This window comes from Camelus dromedarius, chromosome 9 (genome assembly GCF_036321535.1).
Source record: "Camelus dromedarius isolate mCamDro1 chromosome 9, mCamDro1.pat, whole genome shotgun sequence".
NCBI lineage: Eukaryota > Metazoa > Chordata > Mammalia > Artiodactyla > Camelidae > Camelus > Camelus dromedarius.
The window spans coordinates 67,607,110-67,623,130 of record NC_087444.1 but is presented as its reverse complement, the minus strand read 5'-3'; the positions used below and the strand labels follow the sequence as shown (position 1 = coordinate 67,623,130).

Sequence of the window (16,021 nt, the reverse complement as noted above, 5' to 3'; positions counted from 1 at the left end):
CATAATTTATTTCCGCCTGTTTCTGAGCTTCGTGCCTTTTGTGTTCTTTTATATCTGGCTTCTTTCTCGTAACACTATGGATATGAGATTCGACCATGCTGCTGCAGGAGGCTGACGTTTTTACCATGATGGATCAAATCCATTCTACTGTGGATAAGCACGGAAACTGTTTCCAGTGTTTGACAACTGTGAACAGTGCTGTTAGGAACATTCATGGAAGCACCTCTCGGAGCACACCAACACATTTCCTTCTGGGTTTATACCTAGGAGAGAAACTGCTGAATCGCCAGGCATGTTCATCTTCCGTTTTACTGAACTGCCAAATAGTTTTCCAAGCGGCTGTACCAATTAACACCCTGCTAGCCCTGTCTGAGAGCCCCACTGCTTTCCGTCCTCAGTCCCACTGGCTCACTCTTTCATCCACGAGGTGCTGCAGGCACCAGGCTCTGCCACGCTCCGGGCAAGGCCCTGTGGCTCCAGCATCACAGGGAGATGGCACAGCAGGGTGTCTGGGCAGGACCAGGGAAAAGACTCCCTCCACGGGATTGTTGGAAGTACCCAAAATGCACTCGGGGCTACGGTTTAAAGACGAAGCAGGATCAGTGTTAACTGGAAAAACATGCTCACCCTAAGTCAAAACACAGGAGACGGCAAAAGTAACGCGTCATGACACTGCCTCTAAGCACACAGCCCACCCTTGCCAAACAGGACCTGGGCAAGAGGCACGGGTGGAAGGAATGAAATGATCTCATGGTTGGGTGTTCCCAGTTCTGGCCTTGGTAACTAATAAACTCTTTTATCACATCTTTTTTATCACAAGTAGGGTAGTCTTGAAACATCATGAAAAGCAAGGATATCGGATATTGTTTTGCCCTGCCAATTTGGGTGGCCGTGGGATTATGGATTTTGATTAATGCACCGACAGGATCGGCGTCTTTGTATCCCGCTGACACTGCCCCACAGCGCCCTCTGCTGGGGCAAAGGGACAGCGTGGACCAGAAATCCTCATTCTCTTCCACACTGGGGACAGGTGGCCTACCATCACTTTTTTGGCTTGACTTGACCAAAGACTTGACCAAAAGCCATTACTTGAAAAGCTCCCAGCTTTCCCTTCCCTGCTGGGGATAATAAGTAGGGCACCGCTACCCTCCACCTGGTCCCGTCCACTGTCATGTCCTACGTGGACTGGGACAGCAGCCTTCTCCTGGTCTCCCCGCACCTACCCCAACCCTACCCTACTCCAGTCCATTCTTTTCCTAGCAGCATGGGTCAGATCATATCTCTCTTCTGCACAGAACTGGCTGACAGCTTTCCATCTCTCTCCCAATAAAATCTAGACTCACTGCTCAGCCTGCAAGACCCTGTGTGCTCTGACCTTTGATGACCCGCATCATGTCACTGAGCCGAGAAAGGGCCTCCAGGCCAATGTCAGCAGGGAGGTTCCCATTTACACAGGTTGCTCTCCACCGGCTCCTGACTCAGATGCACCCCTGTCTTTCCCTGCGCTGGGTGTGGGGTGCACTCCCCCCAAAGAGCTCTTCCTGGGAGGTCACTTAGGAGTCAGTGTGTCTTGGTTCGAATCCCAGCTCTATTTCATCTCTAGCTGTGTGACCCTGGGCAAGTTGCTTAACTTCTCTGTGCTTGATCCTCGTTTATGACATGGTGGGGGGTAACAGTGCCTGCTGCGAACGGTTGCAAAGACTCGGTAAAATAATCCACGTAGTGTCTATTACCACTGTGCCTGGTACACAGGGAGAGCCCAATGTGTGTGAGCCACTGTTACAGGCACACATGTGTCAAATGTATTTATACACAGCCATATATGTAGTTAAGAATTTTAAAAAATCTTAACCTTGACTAAGAAGCTACTTTTTTTCCCACTTAACAGTATGCTTTAGAGATTATATGACACAATCAGAGGTACCTATTGAACATAAATGAAGTTCCAAATGAGATTCACTATTACACTTGCTTTTTTCACTTAACACAAGATTCTCCCTTTTCTACTTTGTACACTTACATACTGTTTAAATTCTTAAGTGACTTAGTTTTTCAATTAAAAAAAATTCGAACCTCTAATCCTAACAAAACTAAGGCTGTCAGAAAGTCACGTTTGGGACCAAAGGGAACCCACTGTCCCTGGCTAGATGGCGTCCCCTATGTCCTGGAAGAGACAGTCTCAGCAAGGGGCTGAGGACAGAGCAGCCCTGGTCTGGGGCTCATTTAGGCATGTGGTGCTGAAGCCCAGCTCCAAGTCTGTTCCCGCCCCGGCGGGAAGCTCAGCGCTGCCAACGCTCACATCCCATCTGCTGGGAGATGTGGGCCCATGACTGTCTGCTTGGCGGCTGGGGGCGGCCATCTGGGGTGGGCCAGCCGGCTGGCTTGGAAAACAGCCTGGGGCCTCGTTCTAGCCCCCATGCTATGGTTTATGGGGGCTTGAGAAATGTGCATGTGGCCAGAAGGACAGAACTCTGTCCGTGAACTCAACCCTCGCTTGCCAGCACGGCTCTCTGACCTCTCAGGAGAGAGTGACGGCCACAACATCAGTGTCATCACAGTATCTGCCACTCCGAGCACTCACCACCCTGCACTTATCACCTCATGTGTGCCAGTTCGGGAGAACCTTCCCACTTTCCCAGTAGATAGGGGACAAACAGCACAAGCCTATTTTACAAAGAAACTGAGGTGCCTAGTGGTAAAGCCACTTGCCAAATGTCATATGGCTATTGAGCAGCAGAGCCAGACCGAACCCCAGGCTGTCTGTTCCCAGAGCCAGAATTCCAACTCAACCCAACAGGTGAGTGCTTAAGAGCATGGGCTGGGGACCCAGGAAGTCCGGGTCCACATCCTGGCCCTGCCCCTGGAGGACCCTGACAAGTGATGATCTCCCTAGGCCTCAAAGTCCTCATCTGTAGAATGGGGATGATAATGGGACCCACATCATGGGACAACTGAGAGGATTCAAAGGGTCCGTGCATGTAAAACTTAGAACAGGGCCTGGCACGAATGCGTGCTAGAAGTGTCAGCTCTTCTTACTACTGTCATTACTGCTTGTGAGCCATGGGACCTCTGCTCTGCCTCCACGGCAGGAAGGGCCTTAGGAAGGCCCTCCCTCCAGCCAGATGATGAGGCCTCAGGCCTGAGTGCCCCACAGGCAGCACTGCAAGGGGTTGGGCCCAGGACTGAGTATGTGTGTGGCCTGCATGTGTGTGAGGGTAGAGAAAGACCTGCTTGTGGCTGTGAACCTCACAGTGGGCCACAATTCACAGGGCTGACTGGAGTGTGACAAGGGGAGAGTAGACTGAGACCCCTCTCAAAGGCTAACCTCACTGGGCTGGCCCCAAGCGCCAGGCCCAGCAAGGCTTACTTTTTATGGGCAACCTCCCCACGGCCACACCACGGTCCTGGGAGACTGGGATTCCCGTGGGGAAAACTGAGCCTCTGAGGGAAGCCACATGCCCAAGGTTTCATAGCTGTTGAGTGGCTGTGCCAGGCATGGTCCTGCCTCGGGACCTTTGCGCTGGCTATTCCCACACCCTGGGACATCCTTCCAGATGTTCACATGGCTCCTTCTCTCATCTCCTTCAGGTCTTTTACTCCAATGTTCTCTTCCCAGTGACACCTCCCTTGACCATCCTGTCTGAAAATCTTACCACCCCCACACTTACCTCTCTTCTTTGCTTTACTTTCCACTTGGCCATCATGTACCGTGTTGTACAATTTACTAAGGTATCTGCGTACTGTCTGCCTCCCCCATGAGAATGCAGTCCCAGGAGCATCTTTCCTGCCTTATTCACTACTGTTCTCTCAGTGCCCAGCACAGGGCTGGCCGGTGGTGGTGCTGAGTGAATCTCTGTGGCATGGATGAATGCCAGAACTGTGCCCTTGGGCTGCGAGGGCCCCATGCCCAGCCTGGGGTGGGTCAGAGCTAGTTTTGTGGGTGCTGGGGGTGCGAAGTGGACGGAAGCAGTCACAAGCCAGGAATGGCACCAAGTCAGTCTCAAACCTACTGAATAGGAATCACAGCAAAAATGTTACCCCCTGACCCAGCATCTCCACACCAGTCTCACAATGCTCAGTATGTACAACGTAGTCTGGTATTAAAAGAAAAATTCATTCTAAATATTCTGTTTCTGTTAAAAAAAGGAAAAACCCAGTAACATAAAACACTGGCACTAAGTTGAGTTCGTAACTCATGAATGGGTCTGATGGACAGTCCGAGCTGAGTCAGTGGAACCCCAGAGGCGGCCAGGCAGTGGCTGGAGTGGAGGCCAACACCTTGCACTTACTCGGGGTGCTCTAGGCAGGTCCTTTACCCTCTCTGTGCCTGCTTCATCATCTGTGAATGAGGAGAGCAGTGCCATCATCGTAGAACTGTCATGACATTTAAGTGAGCGAATATACAGAACAGGCACAGGAAACGCCTGACACACAGCATTAAGCAAACCAGCTGCAACATCACTTGTTAGTATATGACTGCCATTGTCATTTCACCTGGCAGCTGTCACCTCACAGCCTGCCCTGGTGCTCATCTGGCCAGAGCGGCGAGGAGAGGGAGGAGGGCGCTGGGGAGACAAGGGGCCAGTGACCACCTGTGGTCTGGGGCACCAAGTTTCGGGGGCTGCCTCCCTGAGGCAGCCACAGAGCCTCTGTGTCATCCCGCTCCCTCTCAGCGGGAAGGCCTGCATGAGGGGATGGGGCTGCGGCCCTTGGTGCAGCATCTGCCGGTCTGGATGAGGTCCAGGCTTGGCTGGCCCCATATCCAAAATCCCTGGCAACAGCTGCCTGCCCTGCTGGGTTCCTGTGTCTGCGCAAAGGCCAGGCCCAAGGGGGATGGGGCAACGCAGGGCTGAGGGAGATGTATCTTGGGGGCCTGTCCAGCTGATGACTGCCCCATTCTGGAAGGGTCTTCCTTTTGGGTCTTTGGAAGTCTCCATCATTGCTGCTGGCTGAGCTCCCCTCCTTTTGCTAGGAACTGCCTCACCACCACCTCCAGGTGGCTCTGACAGAACTGTCAATCACAGTGCCCTGCCCAGCTGCCGGACCCAGGGTAGAGCACATGACCTAGATCTAGCCAGTTTCCTCTGTCATCCCTGATGACTAGCCCAGGGTGTGGGCTTGTGATCCAAGCAGAGCCAATCAGAGTCCTTCCCAGAGATTGAGGAGGTAAGAGTCTAGTGGAGAAAGTATAAAGACGGAGAAGATCTGAGCAGCCAGTCTCTATTTTCCCATGACATAGAGAGAGCATATTGGTGGCAGAATAGTGTGACATTAACAATGCAAAAAAAAGCAGCAGAGCCAGCTGATCAAGAGCGATAAGGCGGCAGAGTTCTGGTGACGTCATTTCAGTGCCTGGGTCCAGCTATGCCTGAAGCTATCCCTACCCCTGGATTTGCAGTTACGTGAACCAAGGAATTCTATTTCTGGCTTAAACCAGACAGAAGTAGATTTCCGCCACTTACAAGTTAGAGTCATTTTCGAGCAGGGTGCCCCCAACAGGCCTTGTTCCCTAGCCACACTGACATTCATTCCAGGGGAAGACGTCTCCCCAAGCCAGAAGGAAAGAATTAGTGCAGGGAGTGTTCTGAGCTGATCAATATCAACAGCAGTGCCTGCTGCTGAGATTCCCCAATTCCTGCCCTGCCAGAGACTTGTTGCCTTAATTCTCCTTACTGTTCTGCAGGACCCCTCAGGATCCTGAAAGAAGCCCCTACATCTCTCCCTTTATTTCTTATGCTAACCCTACTTAATCTTTTGCAAATGAAAGACTCTTGGGCTCTGCAGTCAGGCACACTGGATTCCAATCCTGGCCTGGCCACTTACTCACTGATGTCTTTGAGTCTTAGTATTCTCTTCTGCAAAATGGGGGGACTCACAGGATTGCTCTCTTGAGGTTGTTGGAAGGCTTATAAGAGGTGAAGCAGGGGAAGCACTTGTCCACAGAACCTGGCAAGTATAAGGGCTTACAGATGCAAGTGGCTCTTATTTACATAATAATAATGGAAGTGATGGGGACCTACCTCACGGGTCCGAAAGATGATCCTGTACTGGTACTGAGGCCCATGGTCCTTGTGGTCCTCCAGCTTCTCCCGCTTGATGCTCACGGCCACGGGCCCCAGCTTCTCGTCCACACCAAAGTAATTGGCATGCTCTGAGAGGGAAGAGCAGGGAAGTTCAGAGTCAGCTCTCCAGGAAGGAGGGGTGATGTCCCATGGCTGGCCTGCTGAGGGGACAGCTGGGGAAGGCTCTGGTGCAACTCGTGGGGTCCTGGTCACACAAACCTCATGCCTGGTCATGGCCACACTCAGTGGAGAGGTCAGAAGAGGTAAAGCCCACCTCACTACACCACCTCTGCCAGTCACAGACGAAGTTTCCTGAGTCTCAGTGCTCTCATCTGGGACATGGGAAGCCCACATGCAACCCACAATTCACAGAGCTGATGTGAGGGTGAAATGAAGGGAAAAATAAAAAATGCTTAATGCAGCGCATACCATGTAATAAAAGTAGCCTTATTGTGGTTATCCCACATTTGCAGGTGTTCATCAGCTTAGTTGCCAATTAGCCTGTGAAGTGGCTAGATTCTAGTCTAGAGAGCCTCCTGCCTGGCTGAAGTCCAGACTCTCGACTCATTAGGTGTATGGCCCAAGTCACTTGGTAACATTCTCATCAGTACAATGGGATCAGGAAGGAGGGACCCAGCTCTCAGCCCTGTTGTGAGGATTAAATAGGTTAATTCGCATGGAGCACTTAGCACAGAGCCGGGCACACAGTAAGGACATGGCTATTACTACCCCCAGGGCATGATGTTTGTCACAGAAAAGGACCATAACTCAAGTCCCTAAGCATCACCCTTGTCTAACCATGTTTCTAGAGCCATAGGAAACTTAAACACTGTTTTTTCCCTTTGGTGACAGAGTCTTTAACAAGTCACAGAGGAAGTCTCTTCTCTCCCCAAAATGACAGCTGTCTCTCCTTCAAAAAAAAAAAATACTGCTGTCTTATAATTGTTCCAGGCAAACAATTCTTCCTGATGGATAACCCAAGTTATCTCCTGCTTGTGGTGGATGCCCACCAGCAGTCTGTCTCGACTTCAGTTCCTGAAGTCACCATCTACCCACTGCCAGAAATTCCTTCCCATCCCAGTGCTCTGAATAGTTAAATGATGCTTCCTATTCTCAGGAGATGCTGTTGGGACTCAAAGGCTTATCTAAGACTCAAATAATGTGTGTTAATTACTGGCCCCAATCAGAACAGCACCTGCAGTGGGGTAAACAATCTCCCCAGCTTGTCAGGGAACAGATACCAGTTCATTCCTGAAACAGGTGCAGGGGCTGTTTATTTTGTTTTGTTTTGTTTTCCACCACTGCGTACCCGGTACTTGCTGCCGGGGCAGGGCCTGGCACAGAGGGAATGAATGAGCAGTGAGTCTCAGAGACACGCTGGGGCCCGCCCGCGCCCCACATCACCTTTGCCCACGAAGTAATCCTGGTAGTAGCGGGCGCCCAGGTCCACGTGCTCGATGCTGTACTGCCGCGGGCGACTCTGCGTTCTCTGCTGCTCCTTGGGCACCTCCAGCACCGAGATGCTGGCGTTGGTGCGGTAGGCGCTCAGGGCTGGCTCCGGCGGGCGGCCCTCGCCCGGGGAGCCCGTGGCCGCCCGGGAGAAGCTCACGTTGCGCTCGCACTCGCCGCCGATCTCGTTGCGGAAGTGCGGGCAGCTGAGCAGCAGGTCGTTGCTGTTGTCGTCGCCGAGGTCCTGCTCCAGGTTCTCCTTGCAGTTCAAGTCCTCCGTGCTGGTGAAGGCGGGGTCCAGGCCGCCGAGGCCGTGCGCCCGCGACGCCGTGAGGGAGGCCATGGCAGAGGCGGCCGAGGCCCCTGTGGTCGTGTTCCGCCGCTGGGCCGTGGACGCCCGGTTGGCGGCCGCCTCATTGAGGTCGAACAGCATGCTCTGCACGTCGAAGTGGGCGAAGCTCTTCTGGCAGACCCACGGCCTGCTGGCCTCCGGGGGGCTCCGGCCGTCCTCAGCCTCCCCTGGGCACCGAGCCGCTTCGCCCTCCGCTTTGCTGCTCCGCAGCTTCCGGAAGATGGACGAGTCCACCGTGTCCCCGCCGCCCAGGCCCCGCACCGGCTTCTTCCGGGCCTTCTCCTTCTCCTTCACCGGCTGCAGTGGCAGAAGGCCGTCCTTGGCGGGCTGCCCGTTGCGGGCGTCCCCCTTGGCTCCGCTGCCGCCCCCAGCGAGGTGTGGGCCAGGATCAGGCCGCAGGAGCTCGGAGAGGTTTTGGGCGCCCCGGGCCTCGGGCTGCTCGTTGCGGAACTCATTGAGGATGTCGAAGAAGCTCTGCTCGGGCACGCCCTGCACGTCGATGGAGGACGTGCTCCCGTACTCGCGGAACAGGGGCAGTGCCCCGGTGTGCCGGGCCCCGCGGGGCTCTGCTGCGTCCTCCATATCGCACTCGCTGAGGGTGATCTCGCTGCTGCTGCGGTGCCGCAGCGGGAGGAAAGCCCTTCCGGGGGACCGGGGCCACCCGTCTTGGAATTCCACATCTTTCGACCTCCTCCTGGAGAGTCGGTGGAAGGCTTTGGACCCTGAGGAAGTGGGTGTGCCGGTGGGGGGCTGTCCGTTCTGAATGTTCCTCACTGAATGGGCCACTTTTGTGGCTTTTGGGCCGTCTGTGTCCTGTGAGGGGCTGGGGTTGCTCTGCTCTCTCAGGGCCTCCCGCTTGGGCGGCCAGTCGGCCACTCTTGCGCGCACACCCATCTTGGGCACCGCGGGGGTGGTGGGACTGGGGCGGGTTGTGGCATTGGCGGGGCTCTCGCCCACAGGTTGGGGCATGCTGCCGTTCTGGACCCAGAATCCCATGGGAGTGAAGTCCCCTGTGTGCGGCCCAGGGAGGACATCGGCGGCCCTGGCCCCACAGCTGGCTGCCAGGTCCACACCATCGCTGGGAATGGGCCGATAGGTGGTCATAGTCCACGGGTTCTGGAGTGCTACTGGCCCCTGTTAAGCCGAAGACTAACTTTATGGGGTCCCCTGTCCCTCAGCCATTGTTCAGGGCCACCAGTCCCAGGATGAAGGATGCTGGTCCCTGAAGCCTGACGGGAAGGTTGTGAGACTGTGAAGTCCAGTTCTCCACCATCGCTGTGGAAAACTGAGCCAGGACAACCTCGCGAGGCAGGCGCTGTCCCGCGGGCTCCAGACTGAGTGGCTCAGCAGGACAGAGCAAGCAGCAGATGTGCGCCAAGGCCAGCAGGCTGCAGGGGTGCCTTCCCCGCCATGCTGAAAAGGGAGAAAAGGCAAAGGTGAGATGTGACGTTACTGCTCCCAGAGAATGACCTTTTTTGGGTATTTTTTTGGACAGTTTTACTCATTGAAAAAAAAACAAACCTTTTTATTATGGAAATTTGCAAACATACCCAAAAGCAGAAATTTTCAAACATACCCAAAACCCATCAGTTTCAACACCACCGACTATTTGCCATTCTTGTTTCATCTGTCTCCCCACTCCTCTGCTTTGTTTCTGACAGAATATTTTAGAATAAATCCAAGACATCAGGCCATTTCACCTATAAATACTTTAGCCTGTATCTTGAGCAGATAAGGCCTTCAAAAAAAAAAAAAAAAACAAACCCACAATACTTTTCTCATACCCACATAGTTAAATAAGAATTCTTTAATGTCATGTGTTACCTCGTCTGAATACATTTCCCCCCTGTTGTCTCAAAGGTGTCTTTTTAAGAGTTGTTTTGTTCAAATCAGGATCCAAGTTAAGACCTGTATTCTGCTTAAGTCTTCTCTACTCTACAGCCCCTCCTCCTCCCATTTTGACGCTATTTACTTGTGGAAGGAAAGGGTCACTTGTCCTGTGGAGCTTCCCACTTTTGAGGACCTGGCTGACTTTTCCCTGTGGTGTCAATGAACATGTTCCTCTGCCCCTATGAGTCCTGTCTACTGGTGGCTGTACGCAGAGGCTGCACTGTTGTCTACCTGACCAGCCACCCTGCCAGAAAGGAAGCAAAAACATTGGAGGAATCACCATGAGCACTGGTGGACTTGGGGGAGGGAATGTCTCCAGAAATCTACGTGATTAATAGATACTATGAGGGCTGAGAGATCAGCTCCTGTCACTACTTTGCTGAGATGTCCCCAGTGGCTTCTTATTGCAGTAGAATAAAATCTTAATTCCCTCTGCTGGCCTACGAGCCGCACAGGACTGGCCAGTCTCCCTGATGCCTCTCCCCAGCCCAGACTAAGATCCTATCACACTGGCCTTCTTCTCTGTTCGTCTGACATATGAAGCCCCATCTGGGATATGTGGGTGTCCCTCCTCGGTTCTTCACCAGGCTGGTTCCCTCGCCTGATGCCCACTCTTCAGGGAAACCTTCCCGAACCACTCTAAGTCCTATCTCCTCAAAGCCTTTCTCTGACACACACTCTGCTTTCTTCTTTTTCCTTAGCAGTTAACCACTAACTGAAATTAGTTTCTTCATCATCTATTTACTATCTCCATCACTAAACAATATTCCAGAATGGCAGGGGGGTCTGTGTTGTTCAATGACGTAGCCCCCAGCCCCAGGAATAGTGTCCAGGATACTTGCTCACTATTTAGTGTACGAATGAGTGAACAGACAGCCCATTCCTAACCTGATGTGTAAGCAATCCTGACGTGCAGACCTCTGGGGAGGGGAGGTCATTCTGCCCAGCAACGTACTCTGCAAGGTCCTTTCCCTTTGTCTCTACCTTGAGCTTCTGGAAGATGAAACCCTTGGCGGGGAAGGAAGAGGAAAGTGGATCATGGCCTGTGGCAGAACCTGTCCCACCAGCTGTGCCCCTTTCTCCTGCCAACAGAGCAGATTCTGTTCAGGGCAGTGGAGTGCTGGGCTGGGCTAGGCTGGGCTGGGCGTCTGACTCAAGATGACCAACAACTTTTCTTCCCCTTGGATGGTGGAGCTGGACATGGTCATTGTGGTCAGTGACTGTTGGTACTTTCTGAGTGAGGAGTGGACACGTCCTGTGTGTGAGTGTGTGTGTACGTGTATGCACATTTCATATCTCGTGCCCACAGGTATGAAGTTAGCTGGCAGAGAGGGACCGAGGTGAAGCATGAAGAAGATTCATGGAGCCAAACAGAGAGGGGGGCCTACAGCCTCAGAGAAAATGAGAACCAGGTGAGGGGAGAAGTGGGGGTGGGGAGCAATAGCACACCCTCTTCCTGGTTCCCCATCAGCACAGGAGCACAGAAATATTCCTGAAGACACTGCGGGGAAGGGGTGGAGAAGGGGCAGAAAGTTGCAAGTCCCCAGGGCTGGGGTGGTTAAGGGAGACAGGCCTGGGGCCAGGTGAGGCTGCTTCTGAAAAGCGCACTGGGCCTCAGCTCCTGCAACCGAGCCCTGCAGGAATGGGGACGCCTAGTGATGGGATCTTTCAAGAGGAACCAGAAATCCAGAGTTATATGCAACATCTCCCAATTTGAGAAACAAAACAGCTAAAACAACAGCAAACTAACATGCAGAGATGATTTCTAAGAGGATTTTCAAGAAACTGCTCAGAGCGGTTGCCTCTGGGGAGAGAAACTGGGTGTCTTTCCCCTCCACTCCCAGCCCCCCTCCCCTGCTTCATTTTTCCCCCTTGGTACTTATGTATAAACTCACTTATTTCTCTGATTTTTTTCCTGGCTTCCCACCCAATAAGAACGTGAGCTACTGTATATTCCCAGAATGTATGTTTCTGAAGAGGAAGGAGCTTTATCTGGTATTGCATACCACTGGCTCCTGTTTGCGTTACTTGCCCGTATTTCTAGTCAACAGATAAATACCTCTTAACAACATTACCAACAAACACCACAATGAGGGTCAACAAAGGATGTGGGCCAGACTGCGGCCAGGGCTGCTGGTCTGCGACCTTTGGTGACCAGCGTACAGCTTCAGCTTCACCAGAGATGAGGGCCTGAGGGGCCCTGGATCTGAGGCCAGGCTGGGGTATCCAGGCTGGCTGAGGGCGCTTGACAGCCCAGCTGTATCCTTGGGTCAGCCTGGCAGAGTTCGGAGGATTAGACCTTTCAGGCCACGTTTGGGCTGGTTGGGAAAAGTGCTGGCCCTGACGTGACCCTGACTTATGCAAACACCTTGGACAGATGGACTTCGCTGATGGCATTTTGTTTCTAGCTCAGTCAGAAACCCCCAATTCGTTTTGCTGCCTTCTGTGAAAACACACAGATGTTCGGGAGGCCCCGGTCTCTTTGCACAAATCCCTTCCCTGAGCAGGTGCAGCCAAGTCTACCCGTGACGCTCACAGACTGAGGGTGTGACACCCACAGCCTCTCTGGGATTCAGGGACTGGCACACACTGGTCCCTTTCCAGCTGTCTCTGTAGAGCTCTGATCTTCCTGATGGGGAACCCCTGTTAGGAGAGCCAGCCTGCCTGGGTTCAGACACTGGTGTGCCACGGACTGGTTTCTGAAACTGTGACTCAATTTCAATCTGTAAAATGGGGATAATACCATCTCCCTCACGGTCAGTGCTGTTATCACCATTCCTTCGTGTATCTTTGGCAGGAGTTCTCCCTACTCGCCCCAGTTACAGAAGCACAGCAGGGGACCTCAGCTGAGAGCATGAAAGACTGGAGGGTGTCCTGCAGTGGTTGGGGATGTCGACCTGTCTTTTCCTGCAGTGTGACTTGCTAGGCATGCTTGGGTTCCTTCCTTCCAGTGTTCTTGACTCCTGCCTGCTTGCTACAATTGCTCCTCTGGCCTCCTGTTGATTCTGTAAGCCACTGATGAATCTGCTTCCATCCAAGGCTGTCAAGCATGGCTCTGCTGCTGGCATTTGAGGACCCTGACTAATACTCGGTGCTGTGTGCAAGGAAGGCAGCTGGGGATGGTGGATGGGAACAAGTAGGGCCCAGGCAGCAGCACCATGAGAAAGAAGCAAGTGGCAGTGGGAGGGGAAGGTGGGATGCATTCCTGGCTGCAAGGAACAATACCATCCAGTGGTGTCTCGGGCAATGAAGACCTTTCATTCTCTCATGTGACAAGGAGGCCAGATACCAAGCCCCACGATTGGTACCGTGGAATGACATCAAGCATTTTCTCTTTCTCCCCCACCTGCCTTCCCTCACTGTGCTGCTGGCTTACATCTTTGGCGTGTGGCCTCACGGTCACAGCTGGCAGCCACAGCCGTGCATCTCACTGAACCATCGGCAAGGGTTAAAGAAAGGGATGATGTAAGAGTGTTCTTCTTAGAGATCTGACCCTAATCAGGAAGGAGGGTATTTGCCAGAACATTTACCCTACATACACAGACTTTCTTTTATGTCTCACTGGCCAGGTGTTGTCACTTATGGCCACTCCATTTGCCAGAGAAGATGGTTAAGCCAGAAGCTGTGGCCATCCTGATTGCCCTTGGGCCACTGAGGACTTATCCCCGGGGCTGGCCACACTGGTTCCCTGAAAACATCAGGGTCTGTTATAAGAGCAGGCAACTAATGGTGTATCTGTGTAAATGCTCCAAGACTGTCATTTGTGAAGCTGCGGGACTCTGAGCTGAGAGGATGCTCTCTTATCAGCTTCCAAAGCCTGGAAGCTAGACTAGCGGACAAATAGGTAAGCACCATGGCCCAGTGTCCTGGCTCTAAAGAGCCCTGCTGTCTGGGGCCACAATGTCTGCCGGAACCTCACAGGGCAGAGAAGGAGGGAAAAGCACGGGCCTTCCATCGGGAGACACTTCTAGTTTGCTTCCCCAGCCGCCATGACTGCTTCTTCCAACAACAGCCCAGATTTCCCTCTGAGAACCTGCCCTCTCTGACTCCCATCCAATGGGCTAGTCAGGAGCAAATCACATGACCCAACCAGAACCAGGGACCCAGTGATGTCTTCGCTAGGAGTGCTGGAGCTGAAGACTGCTTTTCCCTCTTACCCCGAGTTGGAGAGGATGTGAAGGATGGAATCATCGTAGGCATTCTGTGACCATGAGGGGAGAACTGTCTGTAAAAGGGGCTGAGAGTTAGAGACAGTCTGGGGGCTGTTGTCATCATTTGAGTCTCTGCATTAAGCCTGGACCTGAAGCCAACCTGATTCCACTGCCTACCACTGGACATTTTTGTTACATGACAAAACAACATCTGTAACAACAGCTACCATGCATATGACACTTCTGTGGCCCAGGCCCTTGTCTACAGCAGCTGACATTTATTATCTCTCTTAACGCTCACAGCAATTCCATGAGGTAGGTATCATCATTATCTCCACTTTACACATAAAGAAACTGAGGAATGAAGTAATGTGTCCAAGACCATATGATTATGAGGTCATAGAGTTGGGACTGACCCCAGCTGCTTCATTCCTGAAGTCAGGCAGTCCTGAGTTCAAGCACCAGCCCTCCCAGTGATCATGGACAGAGTCTTCATGTTCTCATTTTCCTCATGGTGACACACAGTAAAATATCTCTAGATCCAACTGCTCTTCTGAGTTTCAAACTTAGGTATTCCCCTGCTTACGTGACATCACCATGTATATATCTCACAGGCATTGCACACTGAACATTCCCAGCCTGAACTCTTGATCTCTCCCTATCCACAAAACTTGCTCCTTCTCGGGATAGTCAGGATGGGCTGAGCTATGCTGCACTAACAAAGATTCCAAGTGCTCAGAGGCTTACACAACAGAAGTTTGCTTCTTGTTCATACTGCATGTCCATCATGGATTGGCCAAGGGCCCCAGTCGTGCCAGCTTCGCTGCCAGTTGAGGAAGCAGCCTTTCACCTGAGACCCCACACATCTCAGGGGAGAGACATGGTTGAACCATGCGATGGCCCTGAAAGTTCCTGCTCAGGTATGACATGTGTCACTTCTGCTCACATTTCATTCACCAAATCAGGTCATACATCCAAGAGATGTCAACAGGATGGTACACCAGAATATTTGTCAGAGCAGGAATGCAACTGGTCATCTGCTTCTTCTCACTGAAAGGCACTTACTTCCATGCAAGGGCTCAAACTGGAAACATCAATGTCATGTTTCATGCTTCCTCTCCCTCACTCTACATGTCCAATCCACCACTCCACGTCCTGTTGACTCTCCCCATAGCAGATCTGAGTCCATCCTTCTCTCCCACCAGCCCTCTGGTCTAAGCCACCATGCTTCACAGATTCACTACACCACAGCCTCACTGGTGCCTCTGCTTCTGTTCCCCTCTCTCGTAAAGGCCCTTTACCACACAGCAAGCAGACTGATCTTAGGATAAAATTCAAAACCATCCTCTCAGTCCTCCAGGCTCACTCCCCTTCCCTCTGCTCTTGGAGCGCAGGCCACAAGGTCCCTCTTTCAGTTTCCCTCACACCCATCCTCCCTGCTGCCTCAGGACCTTTGCATATGCCATTCCTGCTCCCCTTCTGTTACCCAGGTAATTCTTTCTCAAGACTCGAGATAAATGCCACTTTCTCCACATGAATTTCCCTTCTCAACAACCTAGTCAATCCCCTACCCTGAGCTCTCTGCATTTCTCTTTGGTGGTACCTGCATCAATATGTGCAAGCAATTTACCATGGAATTGATGGTCTGCTGTTTGTGAGGCAATGAGTGATGCCTCACTGCCTGTATCCCTAGCACAGGCCTGACACACTGGAGGCCATTAATAAAATGTCTGCTAAATAAATGAATGGATGGATCACAACCTCATTCTGGACCAGGGAGCACTGTCTCCGCTGGGGTCTGTGACCTGAGGGTAGGAAGGACGTGTGTGGTGCCCAAGTGTGTCTGCCACTGGGAAGAAGCTGAAAGCAATGTGCAGAGTAGGTGTGTGTGTGTGTGTGTGTGTGTGTGTGTGTGTGTGTGTGTGTGTGTGTACACTGCCCTGTCACAGGCCTTTGGATGAGAGGGGGCAGGCAGGTATCTAGGGTCTCCTTAGAGACACAGCCTTCTGTGTCCAGGGCCGCCCTGAGCTACTCCAGGTGTTTCTCCTTCATGGAAACATGATCTACTCATTGCGATGGGGGCTCAGTGGGACCCCAGAGCTCTGGGTAGCTCAGGG

At 52.5% G+C, this 16,021-nt stretch overlaps 1 protein-coding gene across 7 annotated transcripts in view; it reads right to left on the bottom strand.

Annotated features, from left to right (window-relative positions):
- Positions 1 to 16,021, bottom strand: part of SIPA1L3 (signal induced proliferation associated 1 like 3) — a 214,493-nt gene that overhangs the window by 82,430 nt on the left and 116,042 nt on the right. For all 7 annotated transcript variants that reach the window (XR_010382352.1, XM_064489288.1, XM_064489293.1 and 4 more), the window contains 2 exons: positions 7,467 to 9,276; positions 6,021 to 6,151 (listed from right to left, as the gene is read on the bottom strand). Coding sequence is in view for 6 of the 7 variants with exons in the window: in XM_064489288.1 (XP_064345358.1) it covers positions 6,021 to 6,151; positions 7,467 to 8,967 (1,632 nt within the window). In the remaining variant the exon portion in view is untranslated. The remainder of the gene's footprint in view (positions 1 to 6,020; positions 6,152 to 7,466; positions 9,277 to 16,021) is intronic.